Source organism: Salmo salar, chromosome 16 (genome assembly GCF_965601325.2).
Source record: "Salmo salar chromosome 16, fSalSal1, whole genome shotgun sequence".
NCBI lineage: Eukaryota > Metazoa > Chordata > Actinopteri > Salmoniformes > Salmonidae > Salmo > Salmo salar.
This window is the reverse complement of record NC_138306.1, coordinates 40,760,751-40,786,445: the sequence shown is the minus strand read 5'-3', so window position 1 is coordinate 40,786,445 and position 25,695 is coordinate 40,760,751. Positions and strand designations below refer to the sequence as shown.

Sequence of the window (25,695 nt, the reverse complement as noted above, 5' to 3'; positions counted from 1 at the left end):
GATCCTGACTTCAGAAACGCCGTAGTCATTCTCAGCAATGCTTTTATAGTTGAAAAGAGCACCATGGTAACAGTAGCCTATGCCCTTCTTTCTAGAAGACTCTTTGGGCGAAGAAAAATGATTTGGAGAATGCGGGCATCGATCCCGCTACCTCTCGCATGCTAAGCAAGCGCTCTACCATTTGAGCTAATTCCCCGGTTCGCAACTTTAGCTCAGATTAGGGTCATATACTACGTAGTTATTTTGTCCCCACCAGTGGTCAGTATTTGGTATCCTACTAAATTATAGTCTATAATAACTACATGCACACAAATCCACACTGGTTGAATTAGCTAATAACATTACATTAGCTACAATTACAATGTTTGCTTTTGGAAAACATTGCTAGGCTACATTTAATGAGTTTTAGGCTACTGAGTGGAACTATCACTGCATTTCTGAAACATTGTGTACCTGCTGGCACAATTTACCATGCCAATGTGACAGCAAATGCAACATTGTAGCACTGTTGTTCCCTGACTGTACCCTGAATGACAGCCTACATTGTAGTAAGATAGGACAGTGAATTGCTCTGCCGCTCTCTGATAGTGATTATCATCATTATACTTAAAATGAGTGAAGTGCGGGACAGTCTAACTAGCCCAGTCCTGCCCAGCGTCAGCAGTTCCCCTGCATTGACAAAATGAAACAGCTATAGGGCAGGAGACGGCAAGCTAACTGCAGGACAGAGAGAGAGAGAGGATGAGTCAAGTACTGCACCATATCATTAAAAGCCCAGCTCGAGCAAACGACATACGGCATATATAACTTCAGACAGACACAGTATTCTTGAAGAGATAATAATGGTAAGTGGGTGGATGGGTTGGCTCTGTGTCTGCGCATCATGCGGTCTTTTTTATAACTGCATGGGATATTACTGTAGCCTGCAGTAACCTTGAAGAGTTGCTACAGTACTGTAGCCTACTATTGCAGTACAGTGCATGATGAGGAAAGGGGGAGAGAAGGAGACTGGAGTGGCGCATGTAGGGTTATTTGTTCACAATGTGGTCAGCAGCATATTTGCATGTTCCTGTTATAGTCTATATAGAGAATTAAAATGTATAATATTGCAGAGGTGCCTAAAAAGGAATGTATTCTGCTGCAATAACAACCCTTTATTACATGAATTCTATTATTGTTGACTTTTTTAACATCTAAACATATGGAGGCTCTGTATGACATTGTATCCATATACAGTACCATTCAAAAGTTTGGACACACCTACTCATTCCAGGGTTTTTCTTTATTTTGACTATTTTCTACATTGTATAATAATAGTGAAGACATTAAAACTATGAATAAAATGACATTTTATTGGTCACAGACACATATTTAGCAGATGTTATTGTGGATGTAGCGAAATGCTTGTATTCAAATCAAATCAAATGTTATTGGTCACATACACATGTTTAGCAGATGTTATTGTGGGTTCAGTGAAATACTTCCTAGCGCAAGTGAGTAGTGTTCCATTATTAAAGTGGCTAGTGATTCCAAGTCTATGTATATAGGGCAGCAGCCTAAGGTGCAGGGTTGCGTAACCGGGTGGAAGCCGGCTAGTGATGGCTATTTAACAGTCTGATGACCTTGAGAGAGAAGCTATTTTTCAGTCTCTCGGTCCCAGATTCGATGCACCTGTACTGACCTCGCCTAGCGGGGAGAACAGGCCGTGGTTCGGGTGGTTGATGTCCTTGATGATTTTTTTGGCCTTCCTGTGACATCGGGTGCTCTGCGGTTGCGGGCGGTGCAGTTGCTTTACCAGGCGGTGATACAGCCCGACAGGATGCTCTCAATTGAGCATCTGTAAAAGTTTGTGAGGGTTTTAAGGGCCAAGCCAAATTTCTTCAGCCTCCTGAGGTGGAATTGTTGTTTCCTATCTTCACCAACTGGGGGTGGCTGTCAGGAAGTCCAGGACCTAGTTGCACAGGGCGGGGTTCATACCCAGGGCCCCGAGCTTAATAATGAGCTTGGAGGGTACTATGGTGTTGAATGCTGAGTTAAAGTCAATGAACAGCATTCTTACATTTGTATTCCTCTTATCCAGATGGGATAGGGCACTATGCAGTGCGATGGCGATTGCATCGTCTGTGGATCTATTGGGGCGGTAAGCAAATTGAAGTGGGTCTAGGGTGTCAGGTAAGGTAGAGGTGATATGATGCTTAACTAGCCTCTCAAAGCACTTCATGATGACAGAAGTGAGTGCTACGGGGCGATAGTCATTTAGTTCAGTAACCTTTGTTTTCTTGGGTACAGGAACAATGGTGGACATCTAGAAGCAAGTGAGGACAGCAGACTGGGATAGGAAGAGATTGAATATGTCCGTAAACACTCCAGCCAGCTGGTCTGCGCATGCTCAGAGGACATGGCTAGGGATGTCGTCTGGGCCGGCAGCCTTGTGAGGGTCAACACACTTAAATGTCTTACTCGCGTCAGCCACGGAGAAGGAGAGCCCACAGTCTTTGGTAGCGGGCTGCGTCGGTGGCACTGTGTTATCCTCAAAGCAGGCAAAGAATGTGTTTAGCTTGACTGGAAGCAAGACGTCGGTGTCCGCGACGTGGCTGGTTTTCCCTTTGTAGTCCGTGATTGTCTGTAGACCCTGCCAAAAAAGGTATTGTGCCTGAGCTGTTGAATTGCGACTCTACTTTGTCTCTGTACTGACGTTTTGCCTGTGTGATTGCCTTACGGAGGGAATACCTACACTGTTTGTATGCGACCATATTCCCAGTCGCCTTGCCATGGTTAAATGCGGTGGTTCACACTTTCAGTTTTGCGCGAATGCTGCCATCCATCTACGGTTTCTGGTTTGGGAGGTTTTAATAGTCACAGTGGGTGCAACATCTCCTATACACTTCCTGATGAACTCAGTCACCGTAAAACACACATGGAATTATGTAGTAACCAAAAACGTGTTAAACAAATCAAAATATATTTTATGTTTGAAATTCTTCAAAGTAGCCACCCTTTGCCTTGATGACAGCTTTGCACACTCTTGGCATTATCTCAACCAGCTTCATGAGTTAGTCACCTGGAATTAATTTGAAGGAACAGGTTAAAAGTTGTTAAAAGTTCATTTGTGGAATTTCTTTCCTTCTTAATGCGTTTGAGCCAATCAGTAGTGTTGTGACAAGGTAGGGTTGGTATACAGAAGATAGCCCTATTCGGTAAAAGACCAAGTCCATATTATGGCAAGAACAGCTCAAATAAGCTAAGAAAAATGACAGTCCATCATTACTTTAATTAAGACATGAAGGTCAGTCAATAATGAACATTTCTTTGAAAATTTTTTCAAGTGCAGTCGAGAAAACCATCAAACGCTATGATGAAACTGGCTCTCATGAGGACCACCACAGGAAAGGAAAACCCAGAGTTACTTCTGCTGCAGAGGATAAGTTTATTAGAGTTACCAGCCTCAGAAATTGCTGCCCAAATGTGACCGACCATCTTATGTAGCAAAATTTCAACTTGTGTTTATTGGATAAAAGCAGACACAGAGCTACAAAATGAAATTGCATACACAGCATTTGAGGGACAATGGGAAAGTAATTCTTCTTTGAAAGTTGATAAACTTGTTACCTCACTTTTGAGAAAATGGCCTTTGAATGTTTTGGTACCTACTGGAGAGGTCTTCTTTGTCTACACCCTTTCAGCATCGTTCACACCCTCTTAAGCATTAGCCCCACCCATCTCTTTAAGGGTTTATCCGAGAGTTCTGTCCTAACAACAACAGTCAAGCACTCATGCTAATTGGTTAACGTTGGCTAGCTTGCTATCTACTTCCAGACGCAAATGAGAGAACAGCTCACTGACCATTTTACTCGCCCTAGTATAGCTGGTTCAGCTGTTTTTATGTTATCCAGAGTGTTGTTGACTGCAACTGTGCTGCTGGCAAAAATGTAGGCTTTTTTTGCCAACGTTTTCTGACACCGGCCATATTCAATGGGTGTTTACAGTTCGTAAATTCGTCAGTTATTCTGCGCTCTGGCACACTCAGACAAGAGTGCTCTGAAATCGGAGTAGATAGCCAAAGCGAATTTACCAGCTACGTCTATCAACAGTTGTCGCAGTGACATTCTATTGAAATGGACACTTCCATAGTGGAGTCTTTTGTTAAGACATGTAGCTAACTAGCTCGCTAAACAATGAACCATAATCCAAACTCATAACGTTACTACCCTGCATGAATCTGCAGGTAGCTAACCAACCAGGTTCAATGTTGGCTAGCTAACATTAGGCTATAACTACCAAAGCAAATGGCTCTGAGATACGAATAATAAGATGATACACATAATGTAAGCTAGTGAGCCAGCCAGCTAATGTTAGCTAGCTAACAGTACACTTTAACTTGAAATGAAAATGACTTTCTGTCAAAATTAGAAACGTGTAGTATCTGAAAATGTAGCTAGCTAGACTATCTAACCCGTGTTCTGAAATCGGAGTCGATAGCCAGAGCAAATTTACCAGCTACGTGTATCAACAGTTGTCGCAGTGACATTCTATTGAAATTGTTACTTGCATAGTGGAGTCTTTTGTTAAGACATGTAGCTAGCTAGCTAGCTAAGCAATGAACCATAAGCCCAACTCATGACATTACTACCCTGCATGAAACTGAAGGTAGCTAACCAACCAGGTTCAATGTTAGCTAGCTAACATTAGGCTATAACTAGCAAAGCAAATGGCTCTGAAATACGAATAATAAGATCATACATGTAACGTTAGCTAGCGAGCCAGCCAGCAAATGTTAGCTAGCTAGGTAACAGTGCACTTTAATTTGAAAGGAAGACAACTTCCTGTCAAAATTAGAAATGTGTAATATCTGAAAATGTAGCTAGCTAGACTATCTTACCTGTATATCTCATAGATGGACGCTTCTCCCTGTCACAGATGCCATTGTTGCCCTTAGTTTGAAGATGTAATCTGGCAGACAGGTGTTTTCTCCATCTCATTAGCTATCATACTCTAATTCCTCTGATTTCAAAATGTGGTCCTCCAGAAAGTGGAGAGCAACACTTATGCAGTTCTACTACACAATGCACTTTTAAAAAAAGCAGTGTTAGACAGGATTAGCTACACATACACACCAGCTCAAATAGACAGAAGCGTGCTATATGGAATTCCAATCCGAACTCATCTCTCGGCATGTCCAGCCTACTCATTGTCGCAGCCAATCATGGCTAGTGGGGAGGATGCTCTTTTTTTATGTGGCTAAACCAACTAGGCTCGTAATTTAACAATTTTATTTGTATTTACAGATGACATACAAGTCTGTTATTAAGGCACATGAAAGTTCACATTCCAGAAGGTATTTCTGCTGTTCAGAGGAGACTGCGTGAATCAGACCTTCGTAGTTGAATTGCTGCAAAGAAACCACTACTAAAGAACACCAAGAAGAAGAAGAGACTTGCTTTGGTCAAGAAACACAAGCAATGGACATTAGACTGGTGGAAACCTGTCCTTTGGTCTGATGAGTCCAAATTTGTGAGACGCAGAGTAGGTGAATGGATGATCTCCGCATGTGTGGTTCCCACCGTGAAGCATGGAGGAAGAGGTGTGATGGTGTGGGGGTGCTATGCTGGTGACACTGTCAGTGATTTACTTAGAATTCAAGGTACACTTAACCAGCATGGCTACCACAGCATTCTGCAGCGATACGCCATCCCATCTGGTATGCACTTAGTGGGACTATCATTTGTTTTTTTACAGAACAATGACCCAACACACCTCCAGGCTGTGTAAGGGCTATTTGACCAAGAACGAGAGTGATGGAGTGCTGCATCAGATGACCTGGCCTCCACAATCACCTGACCTCAATCCAATTGAGATGGTTTGGGATGAGTTGGACCACAGAGTGAAGGAAAAGCAGCCAACAAGTGCTCAGTATATGTGGGAACTCAAGCCAGTTGGGAAAGCATTCCAGGTGAAACTGGTTTATAGAATGCCAAGAGTGTGAAAAGCTGTCATGAAGGCAAAGGGTTACTTTGAAGAATCTAAGTATAAAACATATTTTGAGTTGTTTAACACTTTTTTGGTTTCTACATAATTCCAATATTTCATAGTTTTGGTGTCTTTACTATTGTTCTACAATGTAAAACATAGTAAAAATAAAGAAAAACCCTTGAATGAGTAGGTGTGTCCAAACTTTTGGCTGGTACTGTATGTGTTCTACAGTACAATGAAGTTTAACTAATACTTCACCATATTCCAACCTTAACCTACATACACAGACTTAAATGCCCCCTTGGTCAAACCAATTGGTCGAACTAATTGTGTAATAACATTTCTGAATTACTTAATTGAGCAGCTTCATCACCTCGCTCTTTCTCCTGGGGTTATAACTTAGTGCCAAGTCCGGTGACGTTATAAGCCCTATTCCAGAATTGCTATTTCACATGGTGCAATGCACTCTCTTACCACTGCGTAATATAGCACATTATGTTCAGTTGCAGAATTGCTCATTAGTCATGTCCTTAACAAGATAGGAGTTGGTCCATCCTCCATGTTATATAGGCTAGCCATTTCAGGCCTTAGGAATGCCTAGCAGCACCATTGGGCACCACCATAACTCAAACTCAAATGTGTCCCTCTCTCTCCCTGCCTCCCTTGCAGCTCTCCTCACAGCCCCTGTTCCTGGGGACAGTGACCTGCTTGGTCCTAACCTTTGTCCTCTCTGTGACCTCCCTCCCTGCCGATGCTGAGAAGGGGAGGAGGAAAGTTGTTCATGTACTCGGTAAGATCTCTGACTTTGTCTCTATCCCCATCCCACACATATTGCTTCACTACATTCCGAGGTACGTAGGCTATAAAAATCCATCTTTCCAGAAACAAGTCTCTCACTTTTGCCGCTTGTTATAGACCCCCTTCAGCCCCCAGCTGTGCCCTGGACACCATATGTGAATTGATCGCCCCCCATTTATATTCAGAGTTCGTACTGTTAGGTGACCTAAACTGGGACATGCTTAACACCCCGGCTGTCCTACAATCTAAGCTAGATGCCCTCAATCTCACACAAATTATCAAGGAACCTACCAGGTACAACCCTGAATCCGTAACCATGGGCACCCTCTTAGATATCATCCTGACCAACTTGCCCTCTAAATACACCTCTGCTGTCTTCAACCAGGATCTCAGCGATCACTGCCTCATTGCCTGCGTGCGTAATGGGTCTGCGGTCAAACGACCACCCCTCATCACTGTCAACCGCTCTCTAAAACACTTCAGCGAGCAGGCCTTTCTAATCGACCTGGCCCGGGCAACCTGGAAGGATATTGACCTCATCCCGTCAGTAGAGGATGCCTGGTTGCTCTTCAAAGGTGCTTTCCTCTCCATCTTAAATAAGCATGCCCCATTCAAAAAATGTAGAACTAAGAACAGATATAGCCCTTGGTTCACTCCAGACTTGGCTGCCCTTGACCAGCACAAAAACATCCTGTGGCGTTCTGCATTAGCATCGAATAGCCCCTGTGATATGCAACTTTTCAGGGAAGTCAGGAACCAATATACTAAGTCAGTTAGGAAAGCTAAGGCTAGCTTTTTCAAACAGAAATTTTCTTCCTGTAGCACTAATTCCCAAAAAGTTTTGGGACACTGTAAAGTCCATGGAGAATAAGAGCACTTCCTCCCAGTTGCCCACTGCACGGAGGATAGGAAATACTGTCACCACCGATAAATCTACGATAATCGATAAGTTCAATAAGCATTTTTCCACGGCTGGCCATGCTTTCCACCTGGCTACCCCTATCCCGGCCAACATCTCAGCACCCCCAGCAACTTGCCCAACCCCCCCGCTTCTCCTTCACTCAAATCCAGACAGCTGATGTTCTGAAAGAGCTGCAAAATCTGGATCCCTACAAATCAGCTGGGCGAGACAATCTGGACCCTCTCTTTCTAAAATTATCCGCTGAAATTGTTGCAACCCCATTACCTGCCTATTCAACCTCTTTTGTATCGTCTGAGAACCCCAAAGATTGGAAAGCTGCTGCGGTCATCCCCCTCTTCAAAGGGGAGACACTCCAGACCCAAACTGTTATAGACCTATATCCATCCTGCCCTGCCTTTCTAAAATCTTCGAAAGCCAAGTTAATAAACAGATCACCGACCATTTCAAATCCCACCGTACCTTCTCCACTATGCAGTCTGGTTTCCGAGCTGGTCATGGGTGCACCTCAGCCACGCTCATGGTCCTAAACGATATCATAACCGCCATCAATAAAAGACAGTACTGTGCAACCGTCTTCATCGACGTGGCCAAGGCTTTCGACTCTGTCGATCACCGCATTCTTATTGGCAGACTCAATAGCTTTGGCTTCTCAACTGACTGCCACGCCTGGTTCACTAACTACTTCTCAGATAGAGTTCAGTGTGTCAAATCGGAGGGCCTGTTGTCCGGACCTCTGGCAGTCTCTGGGGGTGCCACAGGGTTCAATTCTCGGGCCGACTCTTTTCTCTGTATATTTTAATGATGTTGCTCTTGCTGCTGGTGATTCTCTGATCCACCTCTACGCAGACGACACCATTTTGTATACATCTGGCCCTTCTTTGGACACTGTGCTAACAAACCTCCAAACGAGCTTCAGCGCCATACAACACTCCTTCCGTGGCCTCCAACTGCTTTTAAATGGTAGTAAAACTAAGTGCATGCTCTTCAACCGATTGCTGCCCGCACCCTCCCGTCCGACTAGCATCACTACTCCGGACGGTTCTGACATAGAATATAACTACAAATACCTAGGTGTCTGGTTAGACTGTAAACTCTCCTTCCAGATTCACATTAAGCATCTCCACTCCAAAATTAAATCTAGAATCGGCTTCCTATTTTGCAACAAAGCCTCCTTCACTCTTGCCGCCAAACATACCCTTGTAAAACTGACTATCCTTCCAATCCTTGACTTCGGCGATGTCATTTACAAAATAGCAAATGCAAAATAACAAACTCCCTACTCAGCAAACTGGATATAGTCTATCACAGTGCCATCTGTCTTGTCACCAAAGCCCCATATACTACCCACCACTGCCACCTGTATGCTCTTGTTGGCTTGGCCTCACTACATATCCGCCACCAAACCCCCTGGCTCCAGATCATCTATAAGTCTTTGCTAGGTAAAGCCCTGCCTTATCTCAGCTCACTGGTCACCATAGCAACACCCACCCGTAGCACGCTCTCCAGCAGGTATATTGTACTGGTGATCCCCAAAGCCGACGCTTACTTTGGCCACCTTTCCTTCCAGTTCTCCCCAGTTCTCCCCTGGAACGAATTGCAAAAATCTCTGAAACTGGAGTCTTATATCTCCCTCTCTAACTTTAAGTATAAGCTCTCAGAGCAGCTTACCGATCACTGTACCTGTACACAGTGTCACAAACCGGCTCAAAATTCATAACAAAAAGGGAGACAACGTGGAGCTAAGGAATAACAAAATATATTTATTAACTAAAATAAACTAAATACAATTAACAATGGTGTGTGTATTCAGTAATCAGTAGTATAAGTGAGTGGTTGCGTGCATAAATGTGATAATGAGGGGTGTTGAAAGGTGCCAACACAAACAAACAAAAACAGCCACAACCCAAAATCTATCAGTGTCTGCATGGAGAGAGTCTCCTCAATGAATGGGACACACCCGAGCCCAGGTGTGTCCCATTTCGCTGACGATCCTCCAGGCTTCGCCCACCGACATCCTATTGAGGATAACAAGAGCAAAGAGAAAGAATTCGGCAGACAAAGTGGGAGGGTCGTCACACCCCCCCACCCGCCCCATAAAACCGGGGACCAGACCAACAAGGACCCCGGAACACCATACCAGTCACACAAACAAATTGACCCAGCCTCTGCGTCCACTTGCCCCAGCCAACCTCGTCCTCCCCAGACCTCAGCAACCTTTGCGGACAGGAAGCAACCTTTAAGAGGAAAGAAGAAAACGAGACCGGAAGGGAACAGACAGGAGCGACAGAACAGGACAATACCAAACACAAAATAACAGTGGTCAGTCACGTGGACATTCAGGAACAGGGCGCACGAGAGAGCACGTCAGCAATGACATTATCAGTCCCTTGGATGTGCCGCACATTCATATGGAATGCTTGGCCGCACCCGGACAGACCGGAGACAACCCTGTTCATAAGTCGCTGAAAAGTGGCAGGTGCATTACGCAGGCCGAAACTCATAACTGAATACGAGTACAGACCAGAGGGTGTAATAAAGGCAGAGATTTCACATGCCCTACTCATCAGTGGCACCTGCCAATAGCCCTTTAACAGGTCAAATTTGCTCACAAACTTAGCTGCTCCTTCTTGATCAACGCAGTCCTCCATCCGAGGAAGAGGACATGAATCTGGCTTAGTGACACTGTTTACCTTACGGTAGTCCGTACAACATCTGTTTGTCCCATCCGGTTTACTGACCAAGATACAGGGAGAAGCCCAAATGGAGAAAGAAGGCTCTGCTATTACATTTACATTTACGTCATTTAGCAGACGCTCTTATCAAGAGCGACTTACAAATTGGTGCATTCACCTTATGATATCCAGTGGAACAACCACTTTACAATAGTACATCTATATCTTTTTGGGGGGGGAGGGTGGGGGGGGGGTTAGAAGGATTACTTAATCCTATCCCAGGTATTCCTTAAAGAGGTGGGGTTTCAGGTGTCTCCGGAAGGTCGTGATTGACTCTTACTCTCCAGCATGTACCTGACCTCAGCATCCAGACAACGCAGTTCCTTTTCTCTGAAGAAACTATATAGAACCGCTGACGAATGGGGTCAGCATCTCCAATGTCAATATCGTTCTATTGAGTTTGTACGTGTAGGTGTCTCAGAAAACAAACCTGGAAATCTCCGAATCAGACCAACCATCTCTTTCCGCCCATCAACAGGTAGATGAGCGAGAAGGCTGTCTAAAATATCCAGTGTCTCTGAATTTTTCAATCTACCCTGCAGTATGCAATCGTCGGGACCAGGAACATCTTCCTCCTCATGCACGGACCTAGTATGACAAGAACCCAGGGAATAACGCTATCGGCCAAAAGAACAGGTTTACCGTACACGGTAGACTCCCACTGTTCAGCCTCAGAGGAACGTGCATAATAGGGTTTTAACAAATTTACATGGCACAGTTGGTGTGCTTTTCTCTGTTCTGGAGAGGCAACTAGATAGTTTTGCTCAGTGTACTGGCGCACAACCGTATATGGACCTTGAAACTTGGCTTGAAAAGGAGAACCAACAATTGGCAGCAGAGCAAGAACATGGTCACCTGGATTAAAGTGACGAGGCTCAGTTCGCCGATCAAATATGCCCTTCATCCTCTCCTGTGAAGATGATAGCTTCTCTTTAGCATTTCACCAGCGGCGTACAGGCGTCGCCGGAAATCACACGTAAGTTAACAGGGACTGAGGGGGCCCGGGAGACTTCCAGTCATCCTGGAGAACACACCCTATGTCCAAACACAAGGTCAATAGGACTGAAACCCGTGCTCTCCTGTGAAACCTCCCTAGCGACTAACAGTAACCAAGGCAACCCCTCCTGCCAATCCTTATCCATCTCAGTACAATGAGCTCTCAACAAGACTTAAGTGTTTGATGGAAACGTTCCAGTGCTCCTTGACTTTGCGTGTGATAGGCGCTAGACAAACTGTGTTTAATATGGAGCTGTTGGAGAACCTGACCAAACAGATTAGAGGTGAAATTAGATCCTTGATCACTCTGAATGACCTTAGGGATTCCAAACAGTGAGAAAAACTGAGTCAAAGCTTTTAGCACAGACTTAGTCGTGATAGACCGGAGAGGATAGACAGCAGGAAACCTAGTGGTCTGACGCATCACAGTGAACAGGTAATTACTACCCTTATTAGAATGAGGCAGAGGACCAACACAGTCAATAATCAAATACTCAAAAGGTTGGCTGAGTACAGGAATAGGAAACAGTGGTACCGGCTTAATAGCTTGATAAGGTTTACCAGTTAATTGACAGGTGTGACAAGTTTTGATGAATTCAGAAACATCCCTCTTTAACCTAGGCCAAAAGAAATGTCTTAATATGCGATTGTAGGTTTTCCTCACACCCATATGTCCAGCAACGTCATTGTGGGAAGTTGTCAAAACCAACTCACAAAGCTTAACTGGTACCACAACCTGACTAATCGCCTCCCCCAGAAAACTACCATGAGACACCCACTTTCTCATCAGGACATCCTCTTGGAGAAAATAGCCATGGATGACATCTCCCAACTCTTCACAGGTACAATTTGGTCACGCAACTCTTCTAATATGGGGTCAGCCCGTTGCGCCTTGATTAGATCGGAGCGGGGTACAGATAACGGGATAACAGGGAAAGTAGTGACAGATTTCTTTCTGGCATTCTCGTTAGCCGGCGCAGTGACCAGGTCGCCACGGCTCATAGAACGCGTCACTGCACACGCAGAGAACACCTCTGGGAAACTCTGCCCACTCTCATCAGGAATCCCTACAAATGACGGCTTAGTGGAAACCACTAGAGATGGAAACACGACAGGCCATACACGCTCACCAGCCAAGTTATTCCCAAGGATAACGTCGATACCCTCAATAGGCAACGAAGGACGCACCCCCACAACAACCTCACCTTTCACCAGTCCACAATCCAACATCAGTTTATGCAATGGAACTGACAGTGTTCAAACCTATTCCCCTAGTTAGAACACTACTCCCCGAATCAGTCTCAGCAGAGAAGGGTAACACAGACTCCAACACAAACGATTCAGAGGCACCTGTGTCTCTGAGGATCTTCACTGGCACTAGGTCCTTACTTCCTAACATAGACACAAAACCCTCCGTAATGAAAAGTAAATAGTCTGGGTCAATATGGACTTTCACATGCCCCTGGGCATGAGACAATGTGTCAGGAGTGAACTGATGTGGAACAGGCACAGCTAACGCCGTAGGGTTAGATTTAACATAAGCACACATACTGAATTTACCCCTAGCCATGAGAACCGGACATTAGTTTTTCCAATGACCCGAACCTTGACAGTAGTGATACTCTTGACCAAAGTCAGCTTTACCATGGGAGTCAGGCTCAACCCTTGTTGAATGAAACTCTGCCCGTGAACCAAAGTATCTTGGTGAGCGAGGCCCAAATCGCTCCGAACGCCCCCACTCACTCCAAATACGGGGCTCTGCAAAGGCACTTTTGTGAGTCAAAACATATCGTCCAACAAAACCGCAGCTTCAGCAACAGTCTTTACCTTTCGCTCGTTAATGTATGTGGCTATATGATCAGGGATTGTGTCCTTAAATTGCTGTAGCATAATCAGATCACACAGCCCTTGGAAAGTCATAACTGCAGAGGTGGAACACCAGCGATTAAACTGTGAAGATAACTCTCGTGCAAACTCATACTATTACAATGTTATTATTATGTTACATACAATAGGCTATTGATACATCTCTCCTCACATGTTTGGATGTATTCTGTAAACAGGTCTCAAAGTTCAGCGGTCGGTAACAAACATTTCAGAGTGCAGAGTTCCCAGCCCACAGTCATAATAACCAGCGGTCATGGCTAATTGTAGGCCTTGTGATGTGCTCACAATAAGCGGACTCTTAGAAAAATAATCAGTCTGCTGTGTTGCTCAGTAACACTGAGAGAAGAGCACTCACACAAAGCCTAGGAGACAGCATGGCTGTCAATGATGCAAACCAGGGCTACATTTAATTCCAAAAAGTTATCTCCTACTCTCTGCTCTTGTTCACTGCCTCACAAATCTGAAACAACTGGGTAGGTGTAAGTTATAGCTCCACCTACACGTCATATTGATTTCCAGTCCTAATAGATTTGTGAAGTGGAGTGAGTGAATACGGGTGTAGGGGTGGGGTGGGTACAACTCTCTGTAATGAAACACAGCCCAGGCCTTGGGGATTCAACTGGCCTAACAAAACAAGAGCTGTGTTCGAATACTCATACTAACCACACTAACCGTACTATTTGTGATGTGAATTGAGTATGTAGTATGCTTATTGGTCATCGTATGGATATAGTTAGTATGCCAAAAGTTCCCGGATGTCGAATTAAATTCGCAAAAATATGAAGTATACACACAGAGGACACCTGTTTCCGTACTTTAGGGCCCATAATGCAATTCTTCTGCAAATGGGTGCGGCTTCACCTCGTTTTCAGATTTGATGAAAATGGAGGAAAATATGCAGCCGAAGTCCAACGAGGGCGGATACAAATTCATTGCTTTAACTAATTATGGCAAATGTTGAGCAATGTAATAAAATAATGACTTTTCAAATAAGTTACCTTACACGTTATGTTGGCTGGCGATTTGTTAGATACGCTGTCCTTACGAATCACATAGCATATCATTACAGCAGTATGTACTGGTATGTTAGCTAGCTACCTAACGTTAGTTGGCTATTTATACATCAAACTTGCCAGTATATTAACTATAGGATATCTAACTAACTACCCAACTTTTATTTACTTTATTATTCCCGTCATTCTTAGCTTACCTAAATGGTATAGTCATCATTCTCAATGGACATTCAGGTGCTTTCGTAAATTCGCTCTGGCTATCTACTCCGATTTCAGAGCACTCTCGTCTGAGTGTACCAGAGCGCAGAATGAATTTACGAGCGCTCAACACCGGTTGAATATGGCCGGTGTCAGTAAACGTCTTCAAAAAAGCATAATTAAATTGTTTCCAGCAGCACAGTTACAGTCACCAATGCTCTGGATAACATGAAAACTGCCTAACCAGCTCTGCTAGGGCGAGTAAAATGGTCCGAGTGATTTCATTTGTGTCTGGAAGTAGATAGCAAGCTAGCCAACGTCAGCTTGAGTACTTGACTGCCAGGCCAGAACGCTCAAATCAACCCTACTCCTCGGCCCGAGGAGTTTATAAACGGACAATCTGACAATGCTCTGAATTTATGAGCGCACTCCAGATTGAATTTAAGAACACAACCGAAGTCGTAAAATGTCTAACTAGTAATGTTTTAGGCTAACTAGTTAGCAAGAGGTTGCATAGCAACAGCATCAACCTCTGGTAGACAGGCAAAGAGCTAGTATATTCAACTGAAAGGATACAGTTCGGTTACAGTATAATAAAATGAACTAATAGTATATAGTATGTCGTATACACTCATTAATTATGTAGTATACAGTATGTTAGTACGGGTATTCGAACACAGCTCAGAAGTTCTTTCTTCGATGATGTAGTAGGCAGTGCCAGTGACACAGAACAAGGCTTGCTGGGGTCTGGTCTTGATGATGAAACACACGTCTCTCAGGTGACACATCTCCTCAGCCCATTGGCCCCCACAGGGGAAACAATAGGCTTTGTAGAGAGAAGAAGATAGGCTTTGTGGATCTTCCTTGCTCACATACTATCTAATTATATACACTTTCACTATCCTGATATTTTAACTAAAGTTTGGGTGGTTCCCATAACTGTAGCAGTAGTCCCTATATACAGTGCATTTGGAAAGTATTCCGACCATTTTACTTTTTCCAGATTTTGTTACGTTACAGCCTTATTCTAAAATGGATTAAATCATTTTATCCACCTTTATCACTCTACACACAATACCCCATAATGACAAAGCAAAAACAGGTTTTTAGAAATGTTTGCAAATGTATTACAAATAAAAAAAAATGGAAGTATTCAGACCCTTTACTCAGTAATTTGTTGAAGTACCTTTGGCAACGATTACAGCCTCGAGTCTTCTTTGGTATGATGCTACAAGCTTGGCACACGTGTTTTTGGGGAGCTTCTCCCATTCTTCTCTGCAGATCCTCTCAAGCTCTGTCAGGTTGGACGGGGAACGTCGCTGCACAGCTATTTTCAGGCCTCTCCAGAGATGTTTGATCGGGTTCAAGTCTGGGCTCTGGCTGGGACACTTAAGGACATTCAGAGACTTGTCCCGAAGCCACTCCTGTGTTGTCTTGGCTGTGTGCCTAGGATCTTTGTCCTGTTGGAAGGTGAACCTTCACCCCAGTCTGAAGTCTTGAGCGCTCTGGAGCAGGTCTTCATCAAGGATCTCTCTGTACTTTGCTCCGTTCATATTTCCCTTGATCCTGACTAGTCTCCCAGTCCCTGCCACTGAAAAACATCCCCACAGCATCATTCACTGTAGGAATGGTGCCAGGTTTACTCCAGACGTGACACTTGGCATTCAGGCCAAAGAGTTCAATTTTTGTTTCATCAGACCAGAGAATCTTGTTTCTCATGGTCTGAGAGTTCTTTAGGTGTCTTTTGGCAATCTCCAAGTGGGCTATCATGTGTCTTTTACTGAGGAGTAGCTTCCGTCTGGCCACTCTACCATATAGGCATGATTGGTGGAGTGCTGCAGAGGAACTCTGGAGCTCTGATAGAGTGACCATCGGATTCTTGGTCACCTCCCTGACCAAGGCCCTTCTTCCCCGATTGCTTAGTTTGGCTGGGCGGCCAGCTCTAGGAAGAGTCTTGGTGGTTCCAAACTTCTTCCATTTAAGAATGATGGAGGCCACTTTGTTCTTGCGGACCTTCAATACTGCAGACATTTTTGGCACCCTACCCCAGATCTGTGCATCAGCACAATCCTGTCGTGGAGCTCTACGGACAATTCCTTCGACCTCATGGCTTGGTTTTTGCTCTGACATGCACTTATATAGACAGTTGTGTGCCTTTCTAAATCATGTCCAATCAATTGAATTTTTCACAGATGGACTCCAATCAAGTTGTAGGAACATCTCAAGGATGATCAATGGAAACAGGATGCAGCTGAGCTCAATTTCGAGTCATAGCAAAGGGTCGTAATACTTTTGTAAATAAGGTATTTCATTGTTTTTTTTTATAAATTTGCACAATTTTGAAAAAATCTGTTTTGGTTTTGTCATTATGGAGTATTGTGTGTAGATTGATGAGGGGGAAAAGGTATTTAATCCATTTTAGAATAAGGCTGTAACATAACAAAATGTGGAAAAAGTCAAGGGGTCTGAATACTTTCCGAATGCACTGTAGGTAAAGTACAGGTACAGGTCAGCTCAAGGGTGTCATATTCGGTCTTCAATGAGGCACTGAATTTTATTTTTCCTTGCCGTTAAAATGTGCAAAAAATGTCCTCTATCCATCTTTTAGGGAATTGTCAGTGCTCCCTGACTGCCTAGCTTTCATTTATGTGATTATTAGCGAGCTGGACACAGTCAAAAAACTGTGTGAATGTAGGTCCATTATAATTTCTACAGAGTTTCAATTTGGTTTTAGTCATTTTAAAGTATATTGAGTTTTTTTCCCTGCCAAAAAATACAAAACATTTAATAATTATTATGATTATGTTTTACTCAAACCACCTGCAGGCCGGACTGGACCCCCTTGCGGGATCAGATCATTGATAAACATAAGTCCTCCCAACCTTACCTCTCCTGACCATTCTTCTTCCTTTACTGTCCCTCTCTGTGTCCAGAGGATGACACTGGGGCAGTGATCGTTCAGACCGCCCCTGGTAAAGTGATCACCCATCGGGGAGGCTCCATCACCCTGCCCTGCCGCTACCACCACGAACCCGAGAGCTCCGACCCCAACCGCATCCGCATCAAGTGGACCAAGGTGACGGATGCACTGGTGTTTGAGGACGTGTTTGTGGCGTTGGGCCTCCAGCAGAGGGTGTTCGGGTTGTACCGGGGTCGTGTGTCCCTAGAGCAGAACGGACCGGGGGACGCATCTGTCATCATCCACAACGTCACTTTGGAGGACTATGGACGCTACGAGTGCGAGGTCACCAACGACATGGAGGACGATACGGGATTTGTCAACCTGGATCTTGAAGGTCAGGGGTTAAGGTTGAAGGGTTCATGTCAAATCACATTTTATTTGTCATATGCTTCGTAAACAACAGGTGTAGACTAACAGTGAAATGCTTACATATGGGCCCTTCCCAACAATGCAGAGAAAAAAATTATAACATAAGGAATACATACACAACGAGTAATGATCATTTGGCTATATACACGGGGTACCAGTACCGAGGCGATGTGCAGGGGTACGAGGTAATTGAGGTTGACATGTACATATAGGTAGGGATAAAGGGACTAGGCAACAGGATAAATAATAAACGGTAGCAGCAGCGTGTGTGAGTTTTAAGCTTTTTCGGCAGGATAGAACAGCGGCCTCTGGTAAGACAATGGGAGGCGGCCTATGCATATTTGTAAACAACAGCTGGTGCACGAAATCTAAGGAAGTCTCGAGGTTTTGCTCGCCTGAGGTAGAGTATCTAATGATAAGCTGTAGACCACACAATTTACCAAGAGAGTTTACATCTATATTTTTCATAGCTGTTGTCACGCCCTGACCTGAGAGAGCCATTTTTCTCTGTTTGGTTAGTTCAGGGTGTGACATGGGGTGGGCATTCTATGTATTGTAATTCTATGTTGGTTTTTCCTTTGATTGGCCTAGTATGGTTTCCAATCAGAGGCAGCTGTCTATCGTTGTCTCTGATTGGGAATCATACTTAGGCAGCCCTTTTTCCCACAGTCAGTTGTGGGATCTTGTCTTTGTTTGGTTGCATGTATTTTTGCACTACAAAGCTTTTCGTTCGTTGTGTTGTTTATTGTTTTTTGCTGGTTCACCTTTAAAATAAAATATGATGAACCCAACTCATGCTGCGCCTTGGTCTACCTTTAACGACGAACGTCACAGCTGTCTGTTTACCCCTGCAGACCGAGGCTGGCACTAAGACCGCACTCAATAAGCTGTATACAGCCATAAGCAAACAGGAAAATGCTCATCCAGAGGTGGAGCTTCTAGTGGCCGGGGACTTTAATGCAGGGAAACTCAAATCAGTTTTACCTCATTTCTATCAGCATGTTAAATATGCAATCAGAGGGATTGACCACCTTTACTCCACACACAGAGACGCATACAAAGCTCTCCCTCGCCCTCTATTTGGCAAATCTGACCATAATTCTATCCTCCTGATTCCTGATTACAAGCAAAAACTAAAGCAGGAAGCACCAGTGACTCGGTCAATAAGAAAGTGGTCAGATGAAGCAGATGCTAAGCTACAGGACTGTTTTGCTAGCACAGACTGGAATATGTTCTGGGATTCTTCTGATGACATTGAGGAGTACACCACATCAGTCACTGACTTCATCAATAAGTGCATCGATGACGCCGTCCCCACAGTGACCGTACGTACATACCCAAACCAGAAGCCATGGATGACAGGCAACATCCGCACTGAGCTAAAGGGTAGAGTTGCCGCTTTCAAGGAGCGGGACTCTAACCCGGAAGTCTATAGGAAATCCCGCTATGCCCTCCGACGAACCATCAAACAGGCAAAGCATCAATACAAGACTAAGATTGAATCGTACTACACCGGCTCTGACGCTCGTCGGATGTGGCAGGGCTTGCAAACTATTACAGACTACAAAGGGAAGCACAGCCAACGCCTGCCCAGTGACACGAACCTACCAGATGAGCTAAATTACTTCTATGCTCGCTTCGAGGCAAGTAAAACAGAAACATGCATGAGAGCACCAGCCGCTCCGGACGACTGTGTGATCACGCTCTCCATAGCCGATGTGAGTAAGACCTTTAAACAGGTTAACATTCACAAGGCCGCAGGGCCAGACGGATAACCAGGACGTGTACTCCGAGCAGGCGCTGACCAACTGGCAAGTCTCTTCACTGACAACCTGTCCCTGACTGAGTCTGTAATACCAACATGTTTCAAGCAGACCACCATAGTCCATGTGCCCAAGAACACTAAGGTAACCTGCCTAAATGACTACCGACCCGTAGCACTCACGTCTGTAGCCATGAAATGCTTTGAAAGGCTGGTCATGGCTCACATCATCACCATTATCCCGGAAACCCTTGAATAATGTCCAAACAGATCCACAGATGATGCAATCTCTATTGCACTCAACACTGCCCTTTCCCACCTGGACAAAAGGAACACCTATGTGAGAATGCCATTCATTGACCAGTTCAGCGTTCAACACCATAGTGCCCTCAAAGCTCATCACTAAGCTAAGGACCCTGGGACTAAACACCTCCCTCTGCAACTGGATCCTGGACTTCCTGACCGGCCACCCCCAGGTGGTAATGGTAGGGAACAACACAGCCGCCACGCTGATACTCAACACGGGGGCCCCTCAGTGGTGAGTGCTCAGTCCCCTCCTGTTCTCCCTGTTCACTCATGACTGCACGGCCAGGCACGACTCCAACATCATCATCAAGTTTGCCGATGACAACGATGAGTCAGCCTATAGGGAGGAGGTCAGAGACCTGGCCGGGTAGTGCCAGGACAACAACCTCTCCCTCACCGTGATCAAGACAAAGGAGATGATTGTGGACTACAGGAGAACACGCCCCCATTCTCTTCGACAGGGCTGTAGTGGAACAGGTTGAGAGCTTCAAGTTCCTTGGTGTCCACATCACCAACAAATGATCATGGTCCAAACACACCAAGAGGGTCGTAAAGAGGGCACGACAAAGCCTATTCCCCCTCAGGAGACTGAAAGGATTTGGCATGGGTCCTCAGATCTTCAAAAGGTTCTACAGCTGCACCATCGAGAGCATCCTGACTGGTTGCATCACTGCCTGGTATGGCAACTGCTCGGCCTCTGACCGCAAGGCACTACAGAGGGTAGTGCCTACGGCCCAGTACATCACTGGGGCCAAGCTTCCTGCCATCCAGGACCTCTATATCAGGCGATGTCAGAGGAAGGCCCTACAAATTGTCAAAGACTCCAGCCACCCTAGTCATAGACTGTTCTCTCTACTACTGCACGGTAAGCGGTACCGGTGTGCCAGGTCTAGGTGCAAGAGGCTTCTAAACAGCTTCTACCCCCAAGCCATAAGACCCCATGAACAGCTAATCAAAGGGCTACCCAGATCCCCTTTTACGCTGCTGCTACTCTCTGTTTATAATCTATGCATAGTCACTTTAACTCTACCTACATGTACATATTACCTCAATTACCTCAACTAACTGGTGCCCCCACACATCGACTCAGTACCGTTACCCCCTGTATATAGCCTTGCTTGTTATTTTACTGCTGCTCTTTAATTATTTGTTAATTAAATTTTCTATTTTTTACTTACATTTTTTTTTTCATAACTTCTTAAAGCATTGTTGGTTAAGGGCTTGTATGTAAGCATTTCACTGTAAGGTTGTACCTGTTGTATTCAGCGCATGTGACAAATAAAAATGTATTTTATTTTATTTGTTCAGGGTCCTGTTGGTTCCAGACTTGGTGCATCGATACCGCTTGCCATGTGGTAGCAGAGATAACAGTCTATGCCTTGGGTAGCCACAGTCTTTCACAATTTTGCAGGGCCTTCCTCTGACACTGCCTGGTATAGATGTCCTGGATGACAGGGAGCTCGGCCCCAGTGATGTATTGGGCTGTACTCACTGCCCTCTGTAGCGGTTAGATGGGTTATGTGTGGTGTAAGACCTCAGTCAAATGAGGACAGAAATGAAGTATTTGAAAATGTAACAGGCAGAATGGAGTTAGTGTTTCTCAGCTTTCACAACATTAGTAACGTGTCCTCATAGTTCAGTATCTCTCTCTCTCGCTCTTTCCTCCAGGTGTGGTGTTCCCCTACTACCCACGGGTGGGGCGCTACAAGCTCAACTACCACCAGGCTGAGGATGTGTGTAAGGAGCAGGATGCCATCCTGGCCTCCCATGCCCAGCTCCACAAGGCCTGGCTAGAGGGCCTGGACTGGTGCAACGCAGGCTGGCTGGAGGACGGCTCTGTCCAGTACCCCATCTCCCACCCCCGGGACCAGTGTGGCCGCAAGGACACCCCTGCAGGGGTACGCAACTACGGCTACAGACACAAAGAGGATGAGCGCTACGATGCCTTCTGTTTCACCTCCAACCTCAATGGTGAGTGTGTGGTGTGTGTGGGGTCCTTTCCATGCTTACCTTTCTTGAGCAGATGAGATATATGAACATTGATTGGTGACGGGTAGATTCCCCAGATATCTTTCCACCGTATTGCCTCTGCTCTGACTATACAGTGTTTTCAGATCTGTGCAGACGAAGGGAAGGAGATGAGGCAAGGTGTATTGAGATGCAGCCGGAGTCCACAGCAGCGATAGGAGCCTGTCTCTGATCTCTGCCTGTGATCCCCTAACCTTGTGTTGATTCCGCCCTCTTAAAAGGGCCACAGGGTCTTCTAGCTGTGTTTTTATCTCCTCTCCTTTGATTTCCATCAACACTTCCACACAGCCGTGGCAGGGGGAGAAGCCTGGTTCTAGGGCTCAAAACAAATTTGGGAGCACTGCTGCTACACTGATGCTCTACTGTACAAGAACTCGTCATGACAGAATTATCCATCTGCTGCCAGGGAATTGAAACATTCAATTTGGAGAATCTTGATTTATGGGTACAGCCGTTGAGTGCTACGGTAAGATTGTGACTCAGTCGGCAAAGAAATAACAGCATTGGATGCATTCCGAAACAAAATAGATTTTCAATTTTTTTACTTCTCCTGAGACTGAATAAAAGTAATGATTTTCTTCCTGTGAACATTAAAGTAAGTCATTATGTCAACAATATCTGAGCATCTGCCTAGTTAAATAAAGGTTAAATAAATCAAATTAAAACAAATCTGAACTAGAGAAGATAAAGTACACAGTAGCCATAGTGGAACATTAACCTGGTACTTCATAGTGGAGACCTAGCAGTCTCTTCATTGCATTGAGTTAATTACAGTCAACAGACAGTCTGGCCTGAGATGTGGGCTATCTTCAGGAGTAATGGTAGGGGATACTGTTGCACTGACCAGCTGGAAGATATTAACACAGTAGCCTTTGGGGAAATATGAGACAATATTCCTCCCTAACAGGCATCAGCCACATAAACAAACGCAAAATCGATAGCTGCTGGCAGCTGCTGGCAGCCATAAGGCTGCTGGCAGACATTCTGTGGAAGAAAACTACCCTGTGTTTTCTAGGGTTGCATTTTTATTTCTCTGTAAAAACTTAACTCAGCTTCATTTTAGCTCAAATACTTTCTGCAATCATGATTCCAATTCTGTAAATTCTGGTAGGTGAGAAGTCTTCCGAGTGCAAGATGAAAGTAGAAATTGAAGTATTTACTGTCCACCGATGCTGTATTGCTTTTCGATTTTGAGCAGCTGCCCAGACGGATGTTTGGTTGATTAGAGATTGGGAACACATTCTGCAGGCGAGGTATCAGACTGGTCTCGACCATAAGAACTCAGGATCTCTCCCCTCGGGAATCTGCTGCTGTCTCATGTGGTTCTCTGTCTTTCTTTCTCTGTCTCACACCCCTGGCAATTTCTCTCCTTGTCTGTTCTGGCTCCCTCTGTCTGTTTCTCTCTTTATCTTTGTCTCTTTCTCACTCACTCTCTCACACACACACTTTCCTCTGTCTCTCTCTCTCTCTCTCTCTCTCTCCTCTCTCCCATCCCCTCTCCTCTCTCCTCCAGGTAAGGTGTATTTCCTGAAGCGTTTTAAGAAGGTTAACTATGCTGAGGCAGTGAAAGCGTGCCTGCGTGACAGCTCAATGGTGGCCAAGGTGGGTCAGCTCTATGCTGCCTGGAAGATCCAGCTGCTGGATCGCTGTGAGGCCGGCTGGCTGGAGGACGCTAGTATCCGCTACCCCATCGTCAACCCACGCACCCGCTGCGGAGGGCCCCAACCGGGGGTCCGCCACCTGGGCTTCCCCGACTTGAAGTTCCGCCTCTACGGGGTTTACTGCTTCCGCAAGAACCAAGAGAATGTTAATGTTGATGTAGTTAAGCTGACACAGCGCCAAGGGAAGAGCAGCAAGGACATCCCCATGAACACCACCTCCACAAGAACCATCTAGAGAGAGACTGAGAGGAGGGTTTATTAGGATCACTGCTGCTACAACATAGCTCCATCCATTGCTTTAACTAAACAATGTTGCTGAACATTACTGACAAGACATGCTAATTTGCAGCAGGATTCACCAGAAAGAGAAGGTAACAGCGTGGTTCAGTTAGGGGCGGAATCTTTATCTCCGTGATTTCTCTTGTCTTAAATGAGGTGGCAGTCATGTTGAGGTTGGTTTGTGCACCCACCATTGTCTCAGAGAGGCTTAGCTAGTAAATGCAGCAGATCATCATTTCTCAGGCACATCAGGATTAGAAAAATTAACGCCATTGTTTACTATGCGTCTATTAGAGACATGGAGAGAGACCACAGGCATGATGGGGGCTCAGACTTCACAGTGTGTTCTGTGAAGTCTGTGTTGCGAAAAGCACTCGACTTTAACAGTGCCAGCCGGAGAGAGTCACATTAATTAGCGGGCGGGTGAGACAGAGACAGATCATTAATTTACTATGTCTGTCTGACTGTAATGAATGCAGCGCATTAAGCGAGCCCCTGATTAGCAGATACTGATGATGAGCTTTAAAGCAGACTACTATCATGCCTAATCTATCTGCAAATGTTGCCAGGTGCCAGAATGATGCCCAAGCGTTGCCTGGCATGGCAGAGCACTGCTTAGAGGTGCCCTTTGAGTTCTACTGCGGCCCCAGTCGCCCGCCTCTATCCGGTTGTCATGTTTGGGTAGAGCCATCTGAAACGTTTCTCCTTAGTAACTAACTAAGTACTGGCAACCGTACCAGAGCTCAATAAACATAGTGAATGTTGCACTTTTAATTAGATATATTTTATGACGAAATGGTTAGTCTATAGCAAGCATGTTTTACCTGGAGCTAATTTTAGTAACTGAGGCTGAACTAACTGAGCTATGTTATAGCTGCTTTAATAGCTGCTTGATTACCTCATGTTTCTATGCAGCCATGGCCATTGATTGCACTATTTGTTCAATTGTGAAAACCACAATTTAACCGTGTCAGTCATTATCTTGATGTATGAATTGTATCTATAGTGAGGGCTATATGCTGAAGCTGTGATACAAAAGTAATAAATTAGATCTTGACAATGTTGTTCATTAAAACTGATTCTGTGAGATTCTGTTTTTGCATTTTCGTCATCTCTAATGTATCTGGTCTTTAAGTGTTTGTTTCTGAGTAGCACTGTGAGTGCAGGCTTTAGTGGGAAAACACTTGCTGCACTGTCAACACAACAGAAGTGAACATGTAATTTCCATAGCAACAGTCTAAACAAGCCCATATCAAGTTTGAGGCAAACTAACAACATAAAACAATCCTTCTGGTAAGTGATGGATTTGAGCAAAACAAGTTGGAATGATTATAAGTGACCTGTAGCTACGTCCTCAGAAACATAAACTTCAAGTATGTTGAGACATTTGTTAAAGACACATTCAAATGCCATGAAGACATATTGTGACTATTTTAATACAACATTGTTAGGGTTTCTCTGTCATATCAATCTCTGCCATGAATTATTACAGAGGCTAAGCCCAGAGTCATCTTGACATTTCTAATTCAGAGGTTTGGAGCGAACATTATGCAGAGGTTAACCAGAAAGACTTCAGTATCTACCTAAATGAAATGGTAACACAATTGTGTGGGGAATCAGGATGGTAGGTTTGGAATGAGAGCTCAATAGGAAGGAATACTTGTTTGAAGATGATATCTTCAAGGAGGTGTCGTGAGAGACGTGACCAGTTCACATGTTCACATTACAGTAAAAGGTCTAGCCTAGGGTATTTTCTGGAAACCTCTAGAAAATCTCCCATAGTGAGAATACAGTCCAAACCAGGGAGATTCC

General features: G+C 44.7%; 1 protein-coding gene across 1 annotated transcript; it reads left to right on the top strand.

Moving 5' to 3' along the window:
• The first annotated feature begins 827 nt into the window (after window positions 1-827).
• On the top strand, window positions 828-24,972 carry hpln4 (Hyaluronan and proteoglycan link protein 4). Its single transcript, NM_001140445.1, has 5 exons — window positions 828-845; window positions 6,640-6,760; window positions 17,450-17,812; window positions 21,584-21,886; window positions 23,457-24,972. Exons 1-5 carry the CDS (start codon window positions 843-845, stop codon window positions 23,837-23,839), a joined length of 1,173 nt encoding a protein of 390 aa, NP_001133917.1. The 5' UTR covers window positions 828-842; the 3' UTR covers window positions 23,840-24,972.
• The last annotated feature ends 723 nt before the right edge of the window (window positions 24,973-25,695 follow it).